This window comes from Tenrec ecaudatus, chromosome 1 (genome assembly GCF_050624435.1).
Source record: "Tenrec ecaudatus isolate mTenEca1 chromosome 1, mTenEca1.hap1, whole genome shotgun sequence".
Lineage (NCBI taxonomy): Eukaryota > Metazoa > Chordata > Mammalia > Afrosoricida > Tenrecidae > Tenrec > Tenrec ecaudatus.
The window spans coordinates 47,679,392-47,706,420 of record NC_134530.1 but is presented as its reverse complement, the minus strand read 5'-3'; the positions used below and the strand labels follow the sequence as shown (position 1 = coordinate 47,706,420).

Genomic DNA, 27,029 nt, shown 5'->3' with positions numbered 1-27,029 from the left:
AGGGGGTTGGTTGGAGAGGGGTTTGGCGGGACAGGTACAAAGAAGGCCCACAGGCTGCGGAAGGTCAGCGCCCTGTGGAGGGTCCGCTGTGGAGCAGACCTTAGAGCAGGGTTCTCCACCTTCCTCAGGCCGTGACCCTTTCATATAGTTCCTCACGGGGTGGTGCCCCCCACCCCCCCAAACCATCACATTACATTCGTTGCTAATTCATCACTGTCATTTTTCTCCTGTGATGGATCGGGCGACCCCTGTGAAAGGGTCGTTTGACCCCCAGGTTGAGAAGCGCTGCCTGAGAGGCTGCTGGGCCTGACGTCACAGGTGCTAGTTGAATACTAAGGGCCACACGCTCTCCAAGTGCTCCCCTCCCCGGCCAGCAGTCCCAGGAGCTTGCCACGGAAACCGCGTGCTCTCCGAGGGTGCTGGTTGCACCGCACAGTCACCGCATGCACCCCGTCAAAGGTGGAGCTGGCCAAGGTCACGTTGCCTATCCATCTTTGAAACTATTTTAAAACACACCCCGAACCGGAGGGAGCGTGGTTCTACTTAGATATGTGACCTGGCATCACTGTGATTCAGAGTTAGCCTTGGGTTCTGCAGAAGAAAACAATAAACGACAAATGAGGACCGCTTATGCCTAAATCCCATCCACGCCGAGTTCTAGAAAGTCAACATCCGCCCAAACTGGGGAGGTCTGTGTTCCGCTGGCCCCGACCCCAGGTGGGTGCAGGAGTATACTCTCCCGAGCTTTGACTTTCCCCTCTGTCCTCATCGCTTCTACAAACACGCCTACTTCCCAAGAAGGGAGGTCTAATTTACATGCAGTCGAATGCACAAACCCGACAGCTGGGTGGGTTTTACCTGGTGGACAGCTCAGGTAATCACTGTCCAGGTTAGGGGAGCAAACACTTCCATCCACTCTGAAAGTTTCCTGGTGCCCAAATCCATGCCAGCCGCTCCCTAGAGGCATCTGCCCCTGACTTCTCTCACCACAGGTTAGAATTGCTTCTTCTTGAGTGGCTTAACTGCCCATCTGCCCTTCCCCACGTCTCCTGGGATCCGCTAATCTTTGTGGGAATGGGCTTGCCTATTCGATGCCAGAGGGATCAATGACTCTGTGGAAGAAGCAAGGATGGCGAGACTCTGTCTCATGTCCTGTGGACGCATTATGAGGAGCGAGTAGCCCCTGGAGAAGGACACCAGGCTTGGCAGAGGGTCACAGGAAAAGAGGAAGACTCTCAAGGAGCCGGACTGGCACTGACTGCAACCATGGGCTGAGACCCAACAAGGCGAGCATGGTGCCACACTGGGCGGTGCCTCCTTCGCCTGTAGGCAGGGAGGCTGAGACTCAGAACTGACTTGTGTTTTAAATAATGGGATCATACACTTTTCGTCTTTTTTGCCGGGTTCATTTCACTCAGCACACTTTCAAGGTCCGTCCATGTATCAGAACATTCTCTTTCATGTAAACCATACTCCACTCAATGGATTGACCACATTGCGTGTACCCAGGCAGCTGTGGATGGGCTGTTACCCAACTTTTGGTTATTGTTGTTCTTGAACACCTGGTGAGTTGAATGTATTCCCTGTGCCTGGACGCTTTCACTGATCTATATGTATTTTAAGATGCATCTATTCTAATAATGTCTTAGGATTTCACTATTTTTAATTTGGAGGTAGAATCCCACTGGCTGAATATCTGTAATTTGTTTCTCCACTTTCCCGTTGGTGGATATTTAGGCTGTTTCCCATTTGGGTCTATTATGAGTGAAGTTACTATAAATATCCTTGTACAAATCATTTTTACCAATAAGTGACCTCATTTTGTTGGGGGGTTGGTGGTGTATATACCTAATATTGGGGCTGCTGGATTGTTAGGTCGCCACACTGAAAACGCTTGTAACCCCCAAGCTCATGTATTCTGGTGGGAATTGACCTGAAGGCAGTGAGTCGAGGTTTGAGGCCTTGTTCTGTCAGGATCTCGAGGCTGGCCTTGCTGTTTCACAGGCAGCATGCGGGAGATGCCATCATCTCTAACCCAGGTTCTACCACTGGGAGGAGTTTAGGTTACTTCCGATTATTTGCTAATACAAATTTTAAAGTTAATACACAATCTTGCAATGCGTTCTTCTGTCTCCACTCAACTGTTTTCCCCTAAGAGAGATGATTGGAAATGGTATGCTGGCTTAGAAAGCGTGCTCACTCAACTTTTTACTGTTAGTCCCAAATTGTCCTCCCACATGATGGTGACAGAGTGCCGGTTTCATCTGCCTGCTATTTACCCAATGATGTGTGTAAAAGGGGTTTTCTCTCTCTCTCTCTCTCTCTCTCTGCTTCAGAATGCGCGTCTTCCACCCAAGGAGAGGCTTTTCATTTGTCCAAATGTGCATTTTAATGATGACTATGAGTCAGCCTTGACTCAATAGCTGTGAGTCCTGGGCTTTTTTTTTTTTTTTTAGCTCAAAGGCGCCTAAGGCCCCAAAGAGGAGCCGAAGCCCTTCTGGAAGGACCCTCACCTCTGGAGACAGAGCCCTGCATCCCTGCAGCCCGCCTGGCTACCAAGGGCTGTCTGCACCTTTGAAGCAATTCACGAGACACAGTGGCCACCTGCCCTGGGGCTCCCCATGTAAAGCCCGGGAGCAGCAGGCCGGGGTAGGGATGGGGTGGGGAGGGGCGGGGAGACTCACCCCAGCGCAAACATGCAGATGTGCAGCACGTCCTCCCCGATGAAGTCCAGGTAAAACACCGCGCCTGCAACACCACGGGGGAGACAACACAGGCAGTCACTCTCAAGTCACCAGGGTCAGTGCCTCGACTGGCTAATCTGGCCGACAAACACTAAGGTGGCCCCTGCTAACACAGCATAGGCCTGCCTGCTGGAAAAGCCACGAGGGAGCAGATTCTCGGCTTTCTTTCCCTCAGCCTCCCTCCCTTCTCCATCTGGCTTTCCAACGGAAACAGGCGGTGTCCTGGGGAAGCACCGGGCTGCTAGCGGCAAGGCTGGTGGTGGAGATCACCAGCAGATCGGCCCTCAGGAGACTGATCAGGCAGTCTCCCCGTGAAAGTGGACAGTCCGGGGGCAGTGGGTGGAGCGGGCGGAGGCGAGCAGCCAGGCCCCTTACCTGCTGTGATTGCAACGGTTGTAGAGAGAATGTAGCCCACACTGGCAATCAGAGAGGAGTCGTACATCTGGGACGCCTGGCTTAGAAACCTTCAAGACAAAAGCACTTGGGTCAGCGGACCGTGGGTGCAGAGGGGTGATCTGACGAAGGAGGGAGACTTGGGTATGGAGGAGGAAGGTGCGCATGCAGGACCATTGTGTGGATCTGCGAAAGTGCTGCCTTCGTTACCGGACACCGCGTGTCTCCGGCTTCCATTCTCCCCTAGACACACGGTCCCCAAGTGGGCCATGCTGCCTGGGTCTCACATCTCTGGCTAAGTGGCCTCATCACCTGAAATGCTGTCTTCTCTTTCCTGCATCCTGCAATGCCTGCTCTCCTGCATGTGCCAACAAAACACACGGCACACGGTCTAATGCTGCCATCATTTTCTTCTGAATTAAAAAAACCATGGTTACAATAACAACGATATGACAGAGAGTTAGTCCTAGTCTTTATCAAGGAATTCATCTTCCTTGGATCCACAACCAGGGCTCATGGACGCGTCAGTCCAGTGATAAAACGACACACTGTGTTGGACAGATCCGCTGCACAGACCTCTGCAGAGTGATGGAAAGCAAGGCGGTCACGTTGAGGACCAAGGCGTGCCTTACCCGCCACGGTGTTCTCAACCAGCCCATGTGCATGTGGAAGCTGGACACTGAGGAGAGTCGGTGCTGGGGAAGAAGACTGCCAGCACCGAAAGAACAAACAGATCCGTCTCGGAAGACGTACAGCCAGAATGCTCCTTGGAGGCAAAGATCAGCAAGACTTCGTCTCATGCACTTTGGACATGTTATCAGGAGAGACCAGGCCCTGGAGCAGGACATCCTGCCTGGTAAAGTGGAGGGGTATTGAAAAGGAGGAGGCCCTCGACAGGACGGATGGACACAGGGGCTGCACCAGTGGGCTCAGGCAGCCATGGTGAAGACGGTGCGGGGCTGGGCAGTGTCTCCTCCGACTGTACAGGGTCCCTCTGAGGTGGAGCTAACGCGATGGCTCCCACAGCAACAGCCTTCATCTCGGAGCCCTGCTGGCGCTGTGGATAAGGTGTTGGACTGGTAAACACAAGGCTGGTGGTTCAGACCCATCCCCAGGTCTGCTTGGGAGAAAGAGGAGGCTGTCTGCTCTTCTAAATATTTACCGTCTAGTGGGTTGTGCACCGGGCTGCTAAGAGCAAGGTCAGCAGTTCAAGAGCACCTGGTGCTCTTCAGGAGAAAGACGTATTTACAGTCTTGGAAACCCACAGGGGCAGTTCTGCCTGATCCCGGAAGGGTCGCCGTCAGCTGGAATGGACTCGACAGCAGTGGGTTTGGTTTAATGTCTATCTAGAGACACACACTGACATCATTACAGAATGTCTTCTCGTTTTCTCCCTCTGAGATGCTAAACCATCTGAGTGATTACTGAACAGCTGCTCACACCAAGACCAACTTGACACCCAAGGCTGACTGTGGACTGTCATGGTCTGTTTACCAGGCTGCTCCCCCGGCCCCATTCACTGTGACGAGACCTGTGTCTCAGAGGAGCTGAGGCGGCGGCAGTGGAACAGACTGGTAAGGGCCATGGGCTGGGAGGTGCCTGGGTCCAAATCTCAGCTCCAGCACTGCCTAGGCTCTTTACCTCTCTGCCTCTGTTCCTCAGATCCAAGGGGGGCGTGATGGGGAACAGACAAGGGGGCTCCTGTCAAGGGCTGAGTGCTGAGGAAAGAGCCTCCATCATACTGAATGCCCACCCGTGACACTTACTCCAGTGATGCCTCATGGCTTCGCAGTTGACTGACGGTGAACCGGAGGCTGACTGCAGATTCTGACCTTCACAGGGGGAACCAGTCTCACACAGCAAGTGTGTACAAGGCAAGTCCCTCCTCTGTACCCATACAGGCATGTCGCATCCCAGACTCGGGGGCCCCTACTCTGCTCCAGACTCCCTGACAGGCACTGGGGCTCCGGCCTTGGCTCTGGGAGCACACCCAGCCCAGCGAGGGAGATGGGCAGGAAGTCCTGCAGCACAGCTGGACCACCTCAACATTGCTGCTTTTTGGACTCTTCTGTTGCTCAATGACTTGGGAGTATTTGAGGGAGATTCTTGAGGACAAGTAATGTCACCTGCCCTTTCCTACCTAGCTCATGGTGATAGCATGGCATCTTCTGGGTCCCTGCCTTGATGAAGATGGGGAATGTGGGGGCCTCTGGTCCCATAGTCTCATATGTTCAGGCAGAGGGAAACAATCAAACCCATCCAATCCAGACTTCCAAGTGGACCAAGTCCCCTCCAGCTACAATTCAGCACACCTGCAGCGTCCCTCTCCACACTGGATGCCACACCCTAGTGCTAGTGGGTCAGTCTGCGTGTTCAAATCAAATGCCATCATGTTCCAGAAATTGCAAGGCGAGGCCCAGCAGGAACAGAACGATCGACTCACGTGGCTTGGTAGACGGCGGTGGCCACCATGCACACAAACATCACGTAGAAGATGGGGGAGTCCAGCTGCAGGTGGCCTTGTATCGACAGCACCAGCATCCCGGCCACGGCCTTCACCGTCACTACCGTCATGGACCCTGTGGAACAAGGGCGTGCAGGAGGCTCAGGAGCACGGAGCCTGCCAGACCCCGCCCATCAGTTTACAACCCCAGAGAACTCGCAGAAGAAGACAGGCGACACTGGCAGCGTGTTCACCCCTGTGGCTGACACAGTGGGAAGACAGTGCCTGGGCTGGATCCTTCGTATTCTCCCAGTATCTATATTAACCACCCTCAGACACAGAGAGAAGCAAGCCACGCACTGACAGGCGATTCCATCTAAACCCACATCACAGCTCTCCGAGAACAGGCAAGGCGTGCATGACCCAGAGACGCTGAGTGCCTAGGCCATGCCTGAAACACCGTGGGATACTAGGCGGCCTGTGTGTGCAGGGGCCCACGGACTCCCCTGTATGTCCTTCTCAGAGCAGCCACATGGAAAGCGTGTTCTGGGTAAAGAGTTCAGGTGTCTGTCTTTTTTTCCCCAAGCTCACTCACGTGTGTTTGTAGAAACATTTCTAGAGCCCAGAGACCTGCAAACATGTTAGCACGCACACTCTCATGTATATGTGCATAGACTTCCCACACATGCAAGCCACTTTACTTTTAAATCGCTTTCACCTAATACTCGACTGCCATGGGAAGCGCCTTAGGAAGCACACAGAGGCCTGGTCAATGCGGGAGCTTCGTTCTCACTGTCTGCCGGGAGCTCGCCTATTACTCTGAGGCTGAGCACCTGTCAGTGGAGTTGCAGCCCCAGAAGAAAGGCCTGGAGATCGGCTTCTGAAATTCAAACGCACCCACTGCCCTTGGGTCAATTCCGACTCTTGGTTTTTGAGGCTGTCAATCTTTAGGGGCTCAGAAAACCCTCGTCCTTCTCCAACGGTTCAAACTGACGGGTTTAAATGGCTGACACTGTGGTTAGCAAGCCAACACGTGACCACGACACCCCAGGGCTCCAGTCAACACCCTATGGGCGACAAGAGTCTGATTCACGTGCTGGTGCAGTCTGGGCGGTGTGTCACCCACTGTGTGTGGGGTCACTGTGTGCTGGCAACAGCGACCAGCGTCTATGATGTGCGTGTGCCCCTGTGGCTATTTTCAGAGAGGGAAAATGTGACTTAAAGGAGAGGTCAGGCCAAGAGGCGGCAGAAGAGCCCCAGCACACCAGACACCAGGTCCACCTCCCCCCATCCCATCCCCCTTCTCCTGCTCCACGTCCAGCCCCCTCCGCCCTTCTCCTGCTTCAGGTCCAGCCCACCTCCACCCTTCTCCTGCTCCAGGTCCAGCCCCCTCAGCCCTTCTCCTGCTCCAGGTCCAGCCCCCTCCGCCCTTCTCCTGCTCCAGGTCCAGCCCCCTCCGCCCTTCTCCTGCTCCAGGTCCAGCCCCCTCCACCCTTCTCCTGCTCCAGGTCCAGCCTCCTCCACCCTTCTCCTGCTCCAGGTCCAGCCCCCTCCACCCTTCTCCTGCTCCAGGTCCAGCCCCCTCCACCCTTCTCCTGCTCCAGGTCCAGCCCACCTCCACCCTTCTCCTGCTCCAGGTCCAGCCCCCTCCACCCTTCTCCTGCTCCAGGTCCAGCCCCCTCCACCCTTCTCCTGCTCCAGGTCCACTTCTCGTCCCACTGCTGCTGCTTCTCCACATCTATTTCTCCTTCTCCAGGTCTACCTCCCTTCTCCTGCTGCAGGTCCAGCCCCAGCCCCACCTTACATCTCCCTGCTGCAGGTCCACCTTCCCTCTACCCCACTGTTTCTTCAGGCCCACTTCCAGCCACCTGGACCCCGACTTACCAAGCAACGCCACCAACAGAAGGATCACAACGATGTTGTTGGCATTCTTCTCCTTGTAGAAGTACAACAGCAAGCAGAACAGGATGATCTCCACGAGCTGGGGAAGCAGTGGGGTGGGGAGTTGGGGGGTGTCAGCAGGCTCCGCAGAGATGGGCAAAACTGGGCAACCCTGGTGGGTTGGGCCAGAGCTTATGCCGCTCCGTTTATGAAAGGCATAGCCCCTCAGAGTCGAAAGGAAACAGAAATATCAAGCATTTCCCCAACTACTAATAGATCATCACGTAGTGAAACACTAACATCTAGAAAACAGCAAGAAGGAAGTTCCCATTCCCCTCACAACAAGGCCTCATAGTCGCCCTGTCTTGTGGCTGGGTTCAATGGATTGGTCTTCCGCTCTCACTGTTCTATGGGTCCCATTAAAACGGGGCCAAAGAGGGAGACCCCTATTCACCGAGGAGAGAGATTTCGTCAAATGTACAAGTAGCCACCCATCCCCCTCATCTCCCTAACCAAGCCTTTCAGGTGTTCGGCTCGCTGAGTGGAAAGACTATGGCAACTGAAATGAGGGAGGTCCAGGTCTGAGCCTAGATCTGCCATCAAATTAGTTGTGCGAGTCACATACCTTCTCTAAACCTCTGTTCCTTTCCTCTGTGAATAGGGACTCGAATTCTTATCTTGCAGTGCCACGTTGGATAACATTAGTAGTTTACAAAAGTCATTAAATCAGCACAAGAATTCTAAAACGTAGGGTCTATCACAATCCCAAGTGAGTAATGGCAGAGTCGGGGCTAGAACCCGCTAAGCCTGGCTCCAGAGCACCTGCATTTTCTTCGGCGGCTACATGGAAGACATGAAACAGCGCCTGGTGTCTACTGACTCAGTAGAAACCTGCTATCAGACACTGGCAAGCCTGAAGTTGGAGAAGCGTCCCTCTTTCCACGAACACCTTGTTCTCTTGCCCTTTTTAGCCCCTACCACCCCAAACATTTGCCACGACTTTCCCAAGAAGTTAAGAGAGCCCCCAGCCAGCAAAACAAAGCAGGAAAGTTTGACAGCGGCTTATTGCACGTGCCCCCCCCCCCCACGGTTTATTACAGAAACCAACACAGAGACATTTGTGGGCCCTATGAAAAGAATTCAAGGAAAATCACTCCTAATTGGAGTGCCATAAAACACAGCTGTCTTAATTTCCTGCTTCTTCCTTGTCTTTGTCGCAGGGAATGCACATTTCATCCTCCTGTCGCTGTCGTCAAAGTGCAATTTCGCACTGGCCCCTTTTAGTCTTAGTGTTTGGTGAAGTTGTCACGCTGATCTTGAATTGCTGCAGATGAATGGCCACTCATCAACATCCCCAGCCAGGTGGCTCCAATGTTTTGGTAGTTTTTCCTGGCACTTACACGAACGCTGGGTGGTGTTACCAGATGGCTATATTTTCAAACCATCCCTTAAGACTCATGGATCCCGTAGTTGCAAATTTCCTCTGGACAAAACCACATCGGGTTCGTTCAACTCACAGAGAGCCCGCAGGCCGGGGCAGAACGGCTCCTCCAGGTTTCCTCCAGGTTTCTGCGGCTGCAGGTCTTTGCAGAAAGCCTCCCTTTTGAGCACGCAGTGTCTAGTGGGTCTGAACTGCCGTGCTTGTGGTTAGCAGCCTCGTGCATAACCAACTACTTGCCAAAAGTAACTTGTAACCCCAAGATCAACACTTAAGGTATTGTCCTGGTCATGTGCAGACACAAGCCAAGCAGTGAGCCACTGGGATGTGCCTTACCGAAAAATTACATGTGTTAGATCAGAGGTTCCCAAACTTACTGTTCCTTCTCAGAAAAAAATTACTCAGCACCTCCTGGTAAAAACCTCTGTGCTACAGCCAATCACCCAGGTCACGGGACACGAATCTGCTTCTGTGGCCCCTGGATCATTCCAGAGTACCCCAGGGGGGCGGGGTGCCAGCTTGGGAATCCCTGTGAGAGAGGAGCTTTGTCCAGGCATGAATTACAGTGCTGCTAGACATGAATGAGATGCTAGTGAGTTACCTGTATATTAAAATAAGGAGTCTTTAAGCAGAAACGCACATAAAACGAGGCCATGTGTTGATCCACTGGCAAAAATGTGTTGCCAGAAGCTGACAGGAACCTAACTCAGTCTATAATGTGGTGACATTATAGAGCACAGCCCCCACCTAAAACTGAACTGCCTATTGGTCTCTTCCACTAACCGTGAGTTCTGTGAGTGAGCCTCACTTATTCTGCTACCCCCCAGTTTCTGGCGCAGAGCAGACACCTGCCACCTACTTACTGACTTTGACTTGGCCAACTCTCACTAGCTAGCAGTCATGATCACGGAAGGCAAGCCCACACACTGCCTGACCGTCCACCATGTTCTAGGTCCTATTCTGCGGCTACTGAAAAAACAAGCAAGTAAAACAAAAAAAACAACAAAACCCCTGCTTTTGTGTGAATGGGGCAAAGGTTTATAGAGCGGACCATCAGTTTTACATTTGACAATTCATACTGGTTTCAAGCCACCCACTGCAATCTCCTCAATGTAACATCACTGATTTCACCTCCTCCTACGGCTCCGTTTCCATTCCTTTGCCTTCCTAGTCCCCTTGGAGAGTGTTCTTGGGTAAACGCTGCCCTTTTGATCTTTATTCGTGGGGTCTTCTAAGGCAAAGGCGAGTTCCGTTCTACACCTGAAGGGCGACGATGGGCCATAGCCCTGGAGATTCCACCAGTCACCGTGGATTGGTAAACAGGGTCTCTTTTATGATTTTGAGTTTTATTCCACGTTTCCTCCCCCTCTATCCAGGGCCTTCGGATGGGATCCTTGTCGGAGCAGATGGTAGTCCTGCACCATTTTCGCAATCGTCATGTTTGTGCCCATAGGTGCAGCCACTCTGTCAAGCCACCTCATAGAAGGCCTTCCTCTCTCGCACTGTCCTTCTTGACCCAGCCTGCTGTCGCTCTGCAGGGCTGGTTACTCCTAATATGCCCGAGGTATGTAAGGGTAAGCCTCGCCATCCTCTCTTCTAAGGAGTATTCTGGATGCACTTTTCCCAAGACAGATCTGTTGGTTCTCTGGCAGGCCACGCTACGTTGTCTTCCACTGTTTCTGTTGCGACGCTCAGAGGGAGTCGCGGCAGGGATAAGAACTGATGCAGGGTTTACGGGGGAGGTGGGTCAGTAGGTTGGGGGTTGAGGGAGCAAATGATGTGTGTGGGAAGGGGAAGGGAATGTTCTCTAGAACGGATTGATGGTGATTACACAACTCAATTTAAAACTGATTGAACCACGGGGGGTGGGGTTGGAGAAAATGTTCTAAAATCGATTGTGGTGGTGACTGTACAACTCTCCTTGTCACGATTAAACGATTGTTTTTGTGATATGTGGACCAAATGTCAATAAAACTGTTTTTTAAAAAAAGCATTAAAAAATGCCATTGCTTGAGTTAGGCACATCTTAGTCCTCAAAGTGACATCCCTGCTCTTCAACAGCTGGGAGGATTTTGGTTTTCTTTGCATTGAGTTGTGATCCAGACCGAAGGCTGCGATCCTTGCTCTCCATGAGCCCGGGCTTCCAGTCCTCCTCACGGTCAGCCAGCAGGGTCGTGCCGCCTGCACATCACAGGTTGTTAACACGCCTTCTGCCCATCCTGCTGCCAGGTTCTTCTTCAAGTAGGGCAGCTTCTCTATTTGCTCATCGCAGAACGCAGCGAGTATGGTGAGAGGATACGACCCTGACACACACCTTTCCAGAGAGTAAACCATGCCGCAGTGCCTTGTCCTGGTCTAACAATGGCCTCTTGATCCACACACAGCTTCTGCACGGGCACAATACGGTGCTCTGGAATTCCCAGTCTTCTCAATGCTATCTATAGTTTGTTATTATCCACACATCCGAATCCCTTTGCACAATCAACAAAATACAAACATTTTTCTTTGGCGTCAGCAAAGGTCTCCCTTGTTCTACACTCTCTTCTGAATCCGGCTCGAATACCTCGCCGCTCCCTATCAAGGTACTGCTGCAACCGAGCGATCTTCAGTAACGTTTTACTCGTGCGTGAGATTAATGGTATTGCTCACTAGCTATTTGCAGAACTACAGAATTGGAGCAAAGGACTGGACTCTGGGTGGGACTGGGTTTCCATCAGCTGTGTGCTATTAGGCGGGTTAAACTACAATTCTGTGATTGCTTAAAACTATAACTTTTTCCTCATCATAAAGTGTCCAATGGTCACTGTATAAAGTTTGGATGAAAGAATAGAGGAAGTACTAATGTTGTCATAATTTGATCTCCCAGAAATAACGCTGTGCTTCTCCAGCCAGTGTTTCATAGACGCATTAAGTATACATCCCACCTGTATTGCTAATAAAACAAACGAAAGTAAAATCAGCATCCTACTACATGTTCCGCTTCAGACACGACTCACAACATAAACGAAAAAAAGCATTTCCCCGTGAACCATGTACTCTCTGCAGCCTGCTCTTCGGTGTCTGAGTATGACATGGCTCACGGATCCCCTGTGGATGAGTATTCAAGCTTCTCCGGTTTCTGGCACTGGATCCCCGCTCCCGCCCTCTCGGGTTGACGGACCAGAAGGTTCGCTTACCATGTAGAGGAGAAAAGGCCAGCTCACAAGGTGCTTGGTGATGTTCTCGCCCGTCATCTTCTCATGGCTGTTGGGGGCAAATGTCACCAGCAGGTAGGTGCCCACGATAGCCAAACCACAGCCAACAAAAGATAAGACATAGCGCCCTGCAGGGTAGGCAAGAGAGAGGCTGTCAGAGGCCTCGCCGCAGGAGATGCGCTCTCAGCCATGGAAGAGCAGCACATGATCAACTGCTCTTTTTGTTTTTAACTTTAGCTTCTTCAATTTTTAAAAAGAACTTCAATGAAATACCACATGCATGTGAAAAAACGCTCGATGACCTCTCTAAAGAGCCTGCACTGATGTAGCCAACACCTCGATTAAGAAAGAGAACATTAGCAGCCTCTCAAAAGTCCCGCTGCACTACGTCCTTCACTGCAATACCAGAATGGCATTCTGCAGCAGAAAAGACCCAGCAAGGAGAATGAGTGTTGACAATGGGGCAACCACTGACTGACAACATTCATCGTTTGACCTGTGTTTGTACATTATAGAAATAGGGTCAGTCAGTAGCTGTTTTGTTCACTCAACACTACGTGTCTGCGATTCAGCCGGACACACTGTGGCGTGTTCCTGCATTCTCACTGCTGTGTAGCGTTCCCCGGAAGGAATGTGACCCCTTCACTTTTCTGTTCCACGATTGATGGGCATTGGAGTCGTCTCCACGTTGGGGCGATCACAAAGGACACTGATATGAACCTGCTGCACACGTCTTTGGGAAAACATATGCATGTATTTCTCTGTTGAGTATAAACAAAGAGTGGAATTGCTGGGTCCCAGGCGGTGTGTAGTTCCTGAGATAGTTTTCCAACGCGGCTGTGCTCATTCACACTCCGGCCAGCAGGTGGAGTATGAGCGTGCTGGTTGCACCCTCCTCCACACGTCTGGTTCACGTATGGTACCGCCTGGTGGTTCTACAGTGCAGTTCACAAGGGACAGTTCCCCATTGTAACCACTTTATGGGCCAGCTTGAAACAAACCAAGCAACCAACAGCGGAAGCAGAGAAAGTACACCTTCAGAGCCTACCATACACATTTTAAACAACGACCTCATCCGTAACAAATTGGATATTGACTCTACTTCTAAGGGAACTATCTACAGGTGATCTCAGAGACTGTCAGTGGTCCAAGAGATCTTCTCCCGGGTGAAGGACAGCCGTTTCCTGCCTCTTCCCTGAGGACGGCTCACGGTTCCAGCCCAGCGCCATCTGTTGATGAAAATCTCTCGTGGTTCGCCTGAGACCCAGGCAAGTTGAAAAGGGCTGAGAGTTTTGAGTTGTGCTTATGGGCACCAAAGGACACTGGACTTTTCTAGGATAGTTCTGATTGCACCTATCTTATCCTACCGTCTCAAAGCATTACAATGCTCTATTATTTCTTTTCAGCAAACTCATAAATGTCAGAGGTACTCACACCTGAGTTGTGCAATCATTGCATGAACTCATGAACCATAATTAAATCCAACAGAGTAAACTATGTGCCAAGATACTTAAGGCTACTGTCCTAAACTCCTTCAGGCAGGGGGAGGTCTTACTCAAAGGACAGTGCAGACCTGTCTAAACTTCACTCTGACGAACTTGATCAGATGCACCCCAGGTCTCTAATCTTGAGGGCAGGGCCTGGGCACACCGTCCTGTAACTTCCTGGCTCATGAGGTCCGGCATCGTCTCGTTCTGACATGCCTTCCTCATCTGATACCATCCTTCCACCCTTCTATTGCCGCCAGCTATACTGGTCTTACTGATACTGGAGGCACAAACTCCCTCCAACCTCAGGGCCTTTGCACCAGTTCCTTCAACATGAAAAACTCTGTAGACAAACATTGATGCCAATCTCCTTGGCACTGATTGTTTGTAGACAAATACCAGGCTCCTTAGAATCAATTCCATCTAAGTTCAAAGTCACCACTTCAGAGAGCCTAACCCCATTTTCCTAATCCCCCACCAAGAAACCTTCAATTTTCTCTGAAGCCTTGTGACCTAAAATTATTTTATATAGTTGTTCATTTGCTTATTGGATGCCACTGATCCTAGCTTGTAATCCTCTGTGAGAACAGACATCTCAGCTGTGTATCCCTGGCAGCTACAATAAAGGTCGACAACTAGTAGATGTCTTGGGGGTAGATTTCCTTCCATCTGCACAAGTTTCCACATGGAGGGACCACCGCTAGTGGTCCCTTTGCTCCACTGGTTTACCTTTTCAACTGGCTGGAGTGAAATCTATAGGAAGAATTTAAGAATGAGGCATCGTTCTCTTTCTTCCGTTGACACCCCAGGTAGTAGTTTCCCGTGACTCCACTCTGTAAATCCTAATGTTTTCTGGGGAGGGCTGCCCTTGGTCCAACCTGGGTGTGGAGGCGTATCGAGGGGGAGCGTGATCAGGTTCGTTTGGCCACACAGCTAAGCTACGTGTTTCCCCCACTGTTTTTGTTAATAATACAGCATAACTTCTCATCTCCTAGCTCTGTCTTCTGTGTTTACCTCCCATCACTTTAGAACTCAGGGAAGAAAGGTACCTTTTGTTGGGCCTTCTAACACCCCAACAAAAGATGCTGAGCAAATATTGGTTGAAGGAAATGAACAAAAGCTCCCTTTTAAAAAGCATTCGTGATGATTTTGATGGTTTGGGAACCTCGAACTTAAAAACCCAATTTCCAAAGGCCCTGAGGAGGAGGGAACAGAGAAGGGCTGAGGGGTGTGGAGGACCGGTTGAAAGAATAAACAAAAGCCCCCTTTAAAGAACATTACCTTGGACTTAAAAACCAACTTTCAGGAGCCCAGAGGAGGAGGGAACAGAGAAGGGCAAAGAGGTGTGGAGGTCTGAAGATCTCTAAATTGGGACGAGTTGGTTTGACAATGAAGAAAAAGCACAAGCCTAACAACGTTAATGACAGGGCTCAATTCACTGGACTTACTCAGGAAATCTCTCGGCTTCCATTTTTCTTTGATGAATATGGTCCCTATGATGGCGCTCGCTGTTAGAGACAGACAACAAACAACAAGCACAGAGAGCTGAGGCTGCTGTCAGTCCCTGCACCCCCCCCATGTCCCCCCCCCCCCCGGCTCTGGGTGGATCACTTGCACTGGATCCTGGTTCTTCCCAACCTCTCCCTTCCCGTCCTTCTGGCATTCCATCTGGGAAAGGAATGCTCCCCTCAGGCTGCCTGCAGCCTCAGGAGCACTCCGTGCATCAGGCGACGTATATAAATCATTATGCAGGTCCAGTCTTTGAGGTGAGTGCTCTTATCTTTCCCACGTGACCTTGGGGACACATCCATGATCACGCAGCTGGTCAGGAAAGGCGAGACTTGAACCCAGGGCTGGTGGGTGGCAGGCCTCTTAGTCCTTCCATGGCAACACGTCCCTGTGGCATTTCCCCTGTTTCTCTCTCCCTGACTCAAGCTCCCTACTGAGTGCCCCAAAGGATGGGGCTGGCAGTGGGAGCCGAGGAAGGCCATAGGCCTGGATAGTTACTCCACGAACCTTGCCTCTCCTGACTGCGTGGCCTTGGACAAGTCACTTCATGGAGACTCAAGTCACTAGTCTATGAAACATGCAGCAGGCGTGTTATGCCCGTCTTGCTGATGGTTACACCTTCAGGAAACCACTGGTACTTTGAAATCGGCCTGGGGTACTGCTTACACCAGGGATGTTGGGAAGTACAACAAACTAGCCTCTCATTTCCTCCTTCTCTACCTTTCCCTCCTTGCTTCTTGCTCCCCCCTTCTGAGAGCTTGTTTATCACTATATAGCTGAAGAGACCTACTGAGTTACAAAGGTGATTAAGCCAGATGATGCAATGCACACAGTAAATGCTCGACAGCTGAGCTGTGACTCCATAAAAAAAGGCGGCTTCGAGGCGATTCTGACTCTTGGTGATCCCTGGGGTGCCAAGGAGAACGGCTCTACAGGGTCCTCTATAGGGTCCTTCTTTCCAGGCACTTCTGGGTGGGTTTGAACCACCAACCTTTCAGTTCATAGTTGGGTGATTCACCGTTTGCACTGCCCTGAGCTGCCTAAGTCATAGGCTCCCAATAAATCCATCATGATTTTTCATCTGGGGTTTTAGAAGTTCTAAAAGCCCAAGGCACCCAAAGCACTGCTCCCCTCTGCCCCCCGCCAGCTGATTCTGACTTACGCTGTAAATCTTTCCAGGGGCAGGAAGTCTCAGCCTTTTCCTGTGGAACAGCTGGTGGGCTTCCCTCACCCGCCTCCCACTTAGCAGCCCAATGCTTACCTGACAGCACTGCTTAGCTCTTTTAGAGGCTCCAAGAACCCTTCATTTCCAAAGGCTGCAGTCCCTTCGTTAAAATTCAGCCCCTTATTTTTAAGAATGTGATGACTTGATCCTTATTAAAATTCAATGACTAATCGTTTGAGCACTCAGTCACTTATTCTTTACTGGGGTAAAGGTTTTACCAGCAATTCGTGAAACAGAGAGAGAAGAGCACAAACATAAGGAGTGACAGGCGCTGGATGGTAACACAAATGTGGTAGCTAAGAAGGCCAGCTACACAGCATCAGGAGGGAGCAGCCCTGGAGAAGGACATCGTGCTTGGTAAAGTAGAGGGTCAGTGAAGAGGACCCTCCCAAGACAGACTGTCCACCATGTGGCTGCCAGGTCATCCGTCCTGTACCAGAAAAAGAGGGTCCGTAACATCAAGGAAAGCAAATAGGCTTTGCTCTTTGCCAAGGTCAGGTGACTGGGCTTTCCACTCCTGTGAAGAGGTAGCAGTCTCAGAAACTCACAGGGGCAGTTCTACCCTGTCCTACAGGGTTGCTATGAGTTGGCATCGACTCAGTGGCAGTGAGTTTGGTTTGGTTTAGGAGAAGACTGGGAGGGGCCCCATCTAGGCTTGCTGGGAAGGAGTGTTATAACTGATTAATGAAGTCTACCTTGGGCAGACAGGATACAGTCACCACGTGTGAAACTCTGGGTAAGTCACTCCACCTCTCTGGGCCTCCGTGTCATTTATAAAACAGGGATTAAAAACGGTACCTCCCCTCAGGAGGCTGTTGGTGGATTTGATGATGGAACATCTGCAGAGTGCTTAGAATGGAGCCTGGTATATCTGGTGCCCTAACATGGCAAGAGCTGCTTGATGCTATAGATGACCCTGGTGGTGACACCCTGGTGTCGCCTGGAGCCGAGGTGCAGTGGGAGGCTGGGCTTACCTATCACAGACACCGCACTGAGAGGCACGATCAAGGAGAGAGGGGCGAAGGCATAGGAGGCAAAGACGCCCAGCTCGCCCAGAAGCATCAGCAACAGGCCCAGCCACCATGTCTTCGTCTTGAAATAGGCCCGGGGATCCTTGGCGCCTGCCAGGCGGATGTGGCAGTATTTCTAGAAAGTCAAGAGAGAGTCTGGTTTGCCCAGCTGGCTTGGGAGGAAATGAGTACAACCCCCCCACACACACACACACTCACTCACTCACTCACTCACTCACTCACACACCACCACCACCCCCTTGCTCCCACGTTAATATTTAATTTGGGGAAATGTGTTAAGATTCGTTGGTGTCTTCAGATACGAATAAAGCAGTTGCAACCTAAATACAGGCCGTCCCAGGGTATGAACAAGGTGTTTCTAACCGTGTCTTTAAGAATTCATAGGAAGTCAGAACAGGTGCAGGTGGGTCTTTAGTACAAGGAGAGGCTTGAAGGTTTGGGGTTGATTTAAAAGTGGCAGGTGCAGTAAGCGAAGGTGATTTTGATAAAGAATTTGATGTGAGGAGGGGTTGGTTGAAGTGCTTCAAATTTATAAAATGTGTTTGTAACCCAGGGGCTGCCTGTACTGAATTGTTATTCTAAGACAGTAGCCCTCAAGCTGACTGGGAGTCTTAAAAGTTTCTTGGGAAGCTGTGAGAAAATACAGCGGTTCGGGCCTCATCCTCAGGGTCGGCATTTGAGCAACCTCAGGGATGCTCAAAACCACAGAGGCAGGTGAACTCAGCTGGGCCAAGGGGAGGGGAGCATCTGCTACAGGGTGAAACTTACGAAAGGCGCATTCTGGGTAGCCCTGTGTACGGCAAACAGGAGGTCAATTGGGAGGCCACTGTGATAGCTCAACAAGAGAAAGAGAGTGATAGAAGGACGAAGAGCAGCGCACAGGATCAAGGAGCGGGCCCCAGTCCAGCCCACAGATGAGCAGGCAAGGTTCCACATAAAAGAGGCAGCTGGACTGGGGCAGGATACCCACACTGTCTCCTGTGTAAGCACTGCCCTTACTAATGTTGGTGCCTAGAACTTACCTGGAGGTTAAGGGCAATGCTGACCACGAGGTGCCCGAAAATTGCCAGCAAGGCGCCAATCAAGTTTTCCTACAAGGAAAAAAAAAAGTTTGTAAGAGCAAGTATAAATTGGGTCTAAGCCACGAGCTTCCAGGGCCCATATGAGCTCCAACTATTTGTTGTTCCTTTCAGAGGCGTCTCAGTGAGACTTCTTCAAGAAATCAAATTACTTCTTGCAGTGGGTAAATCTGCTGCACAAGATCTCTTTTAAGGCCATGGTTCTCAACCTTCATAATGCCACGATCCTTTAATACAGTTCCCATGTTGTGGTGAGCCCCAACTATCAGAAATATGTGTATTCCCAGAAAAGTGGGTGAAGGGAGACATCGGACAGTGTAAGACATAACAAAATAATAATAATTTATAAATTATCAAGGGCTCATGAGGAGGGCAGGGAGAGAAATGTTTTGAGAATGATGATGGCAACAAATGTACAAATGTGATTGACATAATATATGGATATATGGATTGTGATAAGAGTTGTACAAGCTCCCAATAAAATGATTAAATAAAAGAAATATGAGTTTCCAATGGTCTTGGGCAACCCGTATGAAAGGGTTGTTCAATCCCTCTAAAGGGGGTCGTGACCCACAGGTTGAGAACCACTGATTTAAAGGGTTGGAGCACAAGGATGTCACTTTGTAGCCCAAGGTGTTCCTGATCCAAGTCATGGTATTTTCAATTGCCTTGTGTGCACGGGAGAGCTGGACACTGAAGAAGGAATTGAGGAAGAATCTGCATTTAAATTACGGTGTGGGGGAAGACTACTGAAGGTACCGAAAGAAAAGCTCTGTCTTGGAACAAGTACAACCGCAGTGCTCCTTAGAAGCAAAGATGGTGAGACTTCATTGCACACACTTGGGATATGTTATCACCTGGAGAAGGACATCGTGCTTGGTACAGTATAAGGGCAGCCTAACAGAGGAAGACCCTTGATGAGATGGATTGACCCAATGGCTGCAACAATAAGCTCAAACATAACAATTCTGAGGACCAGGTAGTATTTCACTCTGTTGTGCACCGGGTTGATATGTGTTGGAACCAACTCAATGGTACCTAACAACCACATCTGTTCTCCCAAAACAAAACCAGGAAAGCAGTATCCATGTCAAAGCCACACCTCACACCCTCTATTGGAATTTTAGTCTCCAAGGTTCATCTAGCTGCCTTGTCGGCTTACAAAACATTGTCCCCAAATGGAAACTTCCAGAAGCACCAGTTTGTTTTAAGCTTAGGTTTTCGGTAGTTTACTATGCAATAATTGTTAACTGTGTTAGGCCGGGTTGACTAGAGAAACAAATCTTGTGATGCTCATATACGCATAAGAGCTTTATATCAAGAAGTAATTATATAGCAAGAAAGCGTCCCAGCCCAGTCCAACTCAAGTCGGTAGGTCGAACACTACTCCCAAGTCTCTCTTCAGACCAGGAAGCCACATGCACTCAAGCAGATGCAGGAAAGCACAGGCTGGTGGGTGCTGAGTCAAGTGGATCCCAGGTGGGTGGGACATGGCAGGGGTCCAGCAGCCCTCAGAGTGGCTGGCAAATAGAAAACAAAGTGGGAGAGAGAGCAATTCAAGAGTGTCTCACACTGAGGCCATCAAGGAGTCATCAGGCTGTGACTTGATTGACAGGTTTGGCTCCACCCCTAGCCCAGAGTGTCTAAGTGACACAAAACCATCTAACTACCACACTAACACACCAAATTAATGGAACAAGGTTATGTAATAATCCAGGAATTTTTGGCTGGAATTCAAGAACTGATTCTGTCTGGGCACTTACTGATGGATCTTCTATTTTGTTTACATATGCATCACTCTACTGATTGGTTGGATTCCTTCATTTTGGGCTCAAAATGAAGTTGAGGCATTTTAATATCTGGTTCTAAAAGTGCCTTCAGGTCATTATATGCAATCAACATACATTTATTTAACTTATTACTTTTTCAAGGATATGAAATTGATAAAGCATCAAATTCATCATTTACCTTTTTCTTTTTTTAAAATTTTACTTCTTTTTTTTTAAACTATTCATTGGGAATTAATACATATATCACTTGGTAGTTTAATCACATCAAGCAGAATTGTACAATTGCTACCAACATTCTTTTTCTTCCTGAACTCCTTTTTACACTCCCACCCCCACCCCACGGTAGCTGCCCCCCCATCCTGAAACCCTTAGTCTAAGTGCGATCTCTGTAGGCTCACTAATCCCGGGTTCCATGTAACTACACACAGGAAAACAACTTCGAGAAGGCGACCTCTAGTGACGTAGCACTTGAGATACACCCTAATATGAATAAACGAAAACAAAAATATAGAAAATGTTGAAAACTAGATCAGGTCCAGCGGCATCAGAGGGGCATCTACTGACAACGTTTGAAGCGTTCAAGTCAGATTTATGCCTTTGACCTTCTATGCTCCTCTCTCCAATGCACGTGTAATAACCACTTTCCTCCCACCCCTCAATCCTGCACAGAGGGAATTCACAGGCAGCTTATTTCCTGGGCAGTTCCCATTTACTCTTTGCGAAGTTCAGCAGTTTTTAGTATATTTACAAGATTATGCAATTATCTAATTCATGACTTTGTGATTCCAGAATATTTCCACTATCCCTCAAATAAATCCTGTTCCCACTAGTAGTGACTCCCAATTCTTTTTCCCTCTAATTTACCCTCTGTCTACAGACTTGCCTATTCTAGACATGCCACAATAAATGAAATTGTACAATGTAACTTATTGTGTTTGGGTTGTTACATTTTAATACTGTTTTCAAGGTTCACCTGTGTTGTAGCACTAGCAGTGCTTCATTTTTACTGATTGTATTCCATTGTATGGATATACCATATTTTATTTATCTACTCATCAAATGGTAGAATTTGGGTTTCTTCTTTTTGGCTATTATGGATAATATCCTTGTACAAGTTTTTCTGTAAACATCTCAACTACCTTGGGTACATACTACTAAGAGTGAAATTGTTAAGTCACATGGTAACTCCACACAATTTTTTTTGAGGGACTTATGAGCTGTTTTCCATAGCAGTTGCACCAATTTAGATTCCCACAACTATTCGTGAGGGCTCCAATTTCTTTATATCCTTGCCAACACTTACAATTGTTGGGTTTTTTTTAAACCATAGCTATGGCTGTCGAATTGATTCCAACCCACAGCACCCTATAGAACTGCCCCACAGGGCTTCTCAGGTTGAAAATTTTTGTGGAAGTAGATACTTGTGTATAAGCTGAGTTTTTTCAGCACATTTTAATGCAGTTTTTGTGGTAAAATTAGGTGCCTCAGCTGATACGCGGGTCAGCGTATACTCGAGTATATACGGTAGTCTAATCTTTCAGCTAGTGGGTTTGAACCACCAACCTTAGGTTAGCAGTCCAACCTACACCATGACATACGTGGAAGCCCCGGTGGCAGAAAGGAACTCTCACGGAGACTCAATAGCAATTGCTCATTCTTATGGTCTGCTGTGATAGACTCAGTCTTCTTTCCCGGCATCTGAATTCAGATCACCTTTGGTGTTCCTCATTCATTGCCCAGCTTTTGCATGCACATTTCTCGGCCAGGCACACTCAAGGATTCAAAGTGACATTTTGCTTTTTAATATTTTAAGAGAGATCGTTTGCAGCAGATCTACCTCATGCAATACATCATATCTAAGTTCCTGACTGCTGCTTCCATGGATACGGATTGTGGATCCAAGAGAAATGAAACCATTGACAACTTCAGTTTTTCTGTTTGTCAGGATGGTGCCTACTGGTTTGGGTATAAGAGTTTTTGTTTCATTATGTTGAGGTCAATCCACATTGAAGGCTGTCGTCTTTGATCTTCATCAGTAAGTGCTCCAAGTCCTCTTAGCCAGCAAGGTTCCGAGTTGTTAGTGAAGCTTCTTCCAATCCCGATGCCATGCTCCTCCTCATGCAGTCCAGCTTCTTGGAGGATTTGCTCAGCGTACAGATTGAGCAACTGCGGCACAAGGATAGACTCTTGATGCGCGCCTTGCCTGGTTTTAAGTCACTCAGCATCGCCTCTCCTACTCTGGACAACTGCCTCTCCCGAGTCTATGCAGAGGGTCCACCTGAGCACAACGGAGTGTTCTAGAATCCCCGTTCTCTGCAAAGTTATTCATAATTTGTTTTGATCCATACAAATGAATGTTTGTGCATGGTCAATAAAACACACTGCAATTAGATTTCCAGTTCAGACAGAAGTTTCCAGTGTAATATCTGAATGACAGGAAGAGCAATGACCATACATATTAGTCTGAGTAGACGAAAGAAGCAAATTCATACACACACATTATGTATATAAGGGAGAGGTTTATATACAAGGGTAAGTGAACATTGAGAAAACATCCCAACAAAGTCCAGTCCAAGGCCATAAGTCTAGTATTAGCCCATATGTCCGATACCAATCTATAAAATTCTCTTCAGACTCACAAAACACATGCAATGAAGCTAAATGCAGGACGATCACAAGCCACTGGGTCTTTGGGTCCAGTGGTGTTGTAAGCATCTCAGTGCTGACAAGGATCTCTCTGTGGCTTCTCCGGCTTCAGAGGTCTGGTTGTGTCCATGTGGCTTGTCTTCTGCAATGTCTCCCAGGGAGTAGCAGAGAGAGAGAGAGAGAGAGAGAGAGAGAGAGGTGTCTTCCGCCTCCAAGGAGGAAGTGACAGATTAAGTGACTACCACGCCTTGCTTTTCATAGATGCTGAGCTGCTCCCACAAACACACCCTTCAGCGTTGTGTTAACAGGCGTGCCCTCTGGACCATCCATGGAGGGTCGGAGCACCTGATACCCACATTACCATTCCAGGCTTCCCAAGTCTCTGGACATTTTCTTTCATACTATTCTAAAGCAATTGAACTACTGAATTTTTGTTTGCTATTGTTGAATTATTTCTCCCTTCAACTCTGTCAGATTTTACCGTATGTATTTCACACTCTCTTGTTAGGCTCAGGGAGCCCTGGTGGTATAGTGGTTATGTGGGAGGCTGCAAAGTGCAAGGTCAGTAGTTTAAAACCACCAGCTGCTCCCCAGGAGAAAGATGGGGCTTTCTATTCCTATAGAGAGTTACAGGGGGAAGGGGGACATAAAAAAGAGTTACAGTCTCAGAAACTCACTGGGGCAGTTCTACCCTGTCCTATCAGGTCGCTAGGAGTTGGCACTGAGTTGACGGCAGTGAGTTTGGTTTGGTTTAGTGTTAGGTACATATATTTATAATTGTTAACCTTCCTGATGGATTGATCATTCTATGTTATATAATGTCCTTTATGTTTGTCATAAAGGCTACTTTGTCCGACATTAATACTGCTGCTCAGCTCTCTCTGGGCTCTCTATTTGCATGGACTCTTTCCCCATCCCTTACCTATGTCTTTTGAGTCTCTTGGAGGCAACGCATGATTAGATTGTGTTTGTTTTTCAAATCACATTTTTTCCATTCTCTGCCTTTAAACTGAAGTGTTAAACCCATATGCTTTCAAAGGTGATTACAGATAAGGAAGGATTTATTTTTGTTATTTTGCTACTTGTTTTCTAGATGTTAAGTCATGTTGTTATTCCTCAGGTCCCCCATTAATGTTTTTGTTAAATAGGTATTTTCCAGTGTACCATTTCATTCCCTTAGACCAGTGGTTCTCAACCTTCCTCATGCTGCAACCCTTTAATACAGTTCCTCATGTTGTGCTGACCTCCAACCATAAACTTATTTTCATTGCTACTTCATAATTTTACTATTGCTATGAATAGAAATAGTGAAAGTAATTTGATATGTAGGATGTATTTTCATTGTTACAAAAGAACATAATTAAACATAATTAAAGCACAGTGATTAATCACAAAACAATATGTAATCAAATATTGTGAAATATTTATGTATTTTCCAGTGATCTGTAAAAGCGTCATTCACGCAACCCACAGGTTGAGAACCGCTGCCTTAAGAGTTTCTGTTTATGGATTATACTTGAGCATAAAGAAAATAAAATACTGGACCAATAAGCAGCATCATGATAAAAGGTAAAGAAATTGAAGTTATTAAGAATTTTATTCTTGGATGAATGGCCATGGAAGCAGTAGTCAAGAAATCAAATTTGCATTGGGAAAATCTACTGCAAATGACTCTTTCCAGTTTTATCAAGCAAAGATGTCCATTTGATGACTGAGGTGTATCTGACTCAAGCCACAGTATTTTTAATTACCTCCTATGCACCCCAAAACGGGGTGATAAAAAAGGAAGAGTTGGCCCTTTTGAACTGCGGTGTTGGTGATGAATACTAAATATACCATAAGAGAACAGATATATCCTCAGGAGGGACCAATCCCTGGATCAAGACATCATCCTGGGAAAGTAGAGGGTCAGCCAAAGGAGGGAGACCCTTCATGAGATGGATTGACACAGTGGCTGCAACAATGGGCTCAAACATCTCAGAGAGAGCAACCACTGTGAGGGTGGTGCAAGACGAGGCCATTTGTTGTGTTAGGACCATATCTGAGGTTGAGATGAGTCAAAGCTAACTTGGCAGCCTCTAACAATTATATATACACACATATGTACACATCCATGTGCTCGCACACGCACACACACACAAATGATTTAGAATTCCAAGGACAACTATGAAAACAACATATATATATTCACAGTTTTCCTGGGAATTATGATGAACCCATTTACTTAAAATAATCAAGTTTGGATCAAGTCACTGCCATTGAGTAAGTTCTGACTCACAGCGACCCTATAGCACAGGTTAGACCTGCCCCTGTGAGTTTCAGAGAATGTACCATATATACTCATGTATAAGCCGAGTTTTTTCTGCACGTTTTTAATGTAGTTTTTGTGGTAAAATTAGGTGCCTTGGTGATATTCGGGTCAGCTTATACTCGAGTATGTACGGTAACTCTTCATGAGAGTAGAAAGTCCCATCTTTCTCCTGAGGAGCACCTTCTGGTTTCGAACTGCTGACTTTCGGGTTAGCAGCTCAACGTATAAGCACTACACCACCAGGGTTCCACCATCATTTGGATCAATGCTATCTTAATTTCAGCAGTTAAAATAAACAAACAAACGAAGCCTGGTCCTTCATGACTTGTGTTCGTTAACCATGCTATTACTTCTTTAATACCCTTAAAAAAACAATCACTTGATATGGATGGGCAGAATTCTGCATTCTTTTTGTTTAAAAGTGACATCCAATTGGATTCTTTCTATCCCATCTTTGTTGATTCATACTAGGTACTCACTTTATGTTCTTGACTAAAAGGCTTAACCCAAATAAGTAGAACAAAGCAGAATGTGATACATGTTATAAGAGAGAAGGGCTGATAAAGAGGTGGAATTTCCGAGGAGGAGTTCTTTCTAAGCATGAGGTCTGAGTTTCTTGGCTCATGTCAGACGGAAGAGGGAAAGGAGGGGTCATTGACTAAAATACAAGCTCCAAGGCTTCCCATTTAAAGAAAATGTGTTTCTAGATGCCTGGATCCTCTCCCACCTCTACACAGCATCCAACTCAACCAACATTTCTGGACCGGACAGGACAGCAGAAGGCAACTTGCAAGGGCAGGATTTCCTGCTAAGCTCGGGATGACACCACAGTCCTAAGGAACTGCTTCAACGTAAGAAATGGGTGGGAGGGTGGTTAGTGTGGCGTCAAGCGGACCTTGGCGTGGTTCCAGTCTCCATGATTCATGGCAGCATGACTCGAGCACTCCTCTGGGCTTCTGTTTCCTCCTAATCTGCAGCTATGACGACGGCTTACCCCCAGAGTAGCTACAAAGGATGAGCAAGATAGTTCAGTGGAAATAACACAGCACAACGCCCAGTACAAGTTGAAGGATCAGGGATTTCAGAGCCTTCAATACATGACTAGAGAATACATCTACCACGATGTACTCAATGCAACGTGTTGTTTGCTCTCTTGACTGTGGGTTCCATGAGCACTGACAGACACGTCGAATATTACAATGTCTTGTATAACCGTTGTGGAAAGCGATATGGTGCTACCTAAATCAACTGAGAACAGAAATTCCATACAACCTAGCAATACCTCTGCTGGGTCTATACCCTAAAGAAGGAAGCGACATGCCAGGAACAGATATATGCATTCCCAGGTTCATAGAAGCACTGTTCACAATAGCAGGAAGGTGGGAACAGCCCCCAAACCCATCAGAAGAATGGATAAAGAATGGGACATACACCCCTCAGGAACAATAATGGGAGTAGCAGTACCATGAGGCTAGAGAGAAGGTGGGGGGAGAAAGGGGGAGCCAATCGCAATGATCAACATATGCCACCCCACCCCCTCCAGGGTCATGAACAGAAACATGGATGAAGAGAGAGGGGCTGGTTGCAAGATATGAAAATAATAATCATTTATAATTTATCAAGGGTTCATGAGGGTGGGTGGGAGGGTGAGGAAGGGAGGGAAAAAATGAGCTGATACCAAGAGCTCAAGTAGAAAGAAAATGTTTTGAAACGGATAATGGCAACATATGTATACATGTGCTTGACACAATGGATGGATGTATGGAATGTGATAAGAGCTGTAAGAGCTCCCAATAAAATGATTAGAAAAAAAAGAATGGTATACAACACAGTGTAATATGTGCATTACTAAAAAATC

General features: G+C 48.1%; 1 protein-coding gene across 1 annotated transcript in view; it reads right to left on the bottom strand.

The window, feature by feature from the left end:
• NIPAL3 (NIPA like domain containing 3) overlaps positions 1-27,029 on the bottom strand; it is a 53,239-nt gene that overhangs the window by 8,379 nt on the left and 17,831 nt on the right. Inside the window, exons 3-10 of the mRNA XM_075552519.1 lie at positions 18,368-18,436; positions 17,289-17,460; positions 15,029-15,088; positions 12,076-12,221; positions 7,465-7,561; positions 5,581-5,716; positions 3,120-3,208; positions 2,685-2,748 (exon numbers count right to left, since the gene is read on the bottom strand). Of these exons, the coding sequence (XP_075408634.1) occupies positions 2,685-2,748; positions 3,120-3,208; positions 5,581-5,716; positions 7,465-7,561; positions 12,076-12,221; positions 15,029-15,088; positions 17,289-17,460; positions 18,368-18,436 (833 nt within the window). The remainder of the gene's footprint in view (positions 1-2,684; positions 2,749-3,119; positions 3,209-5,580; positions 5,717-7,464; positions 7,562-12,075; positions 12,222-15,028; positions 15,089-17,288; positions 17,461-18,367; positions 18,437-27,029) is intronic.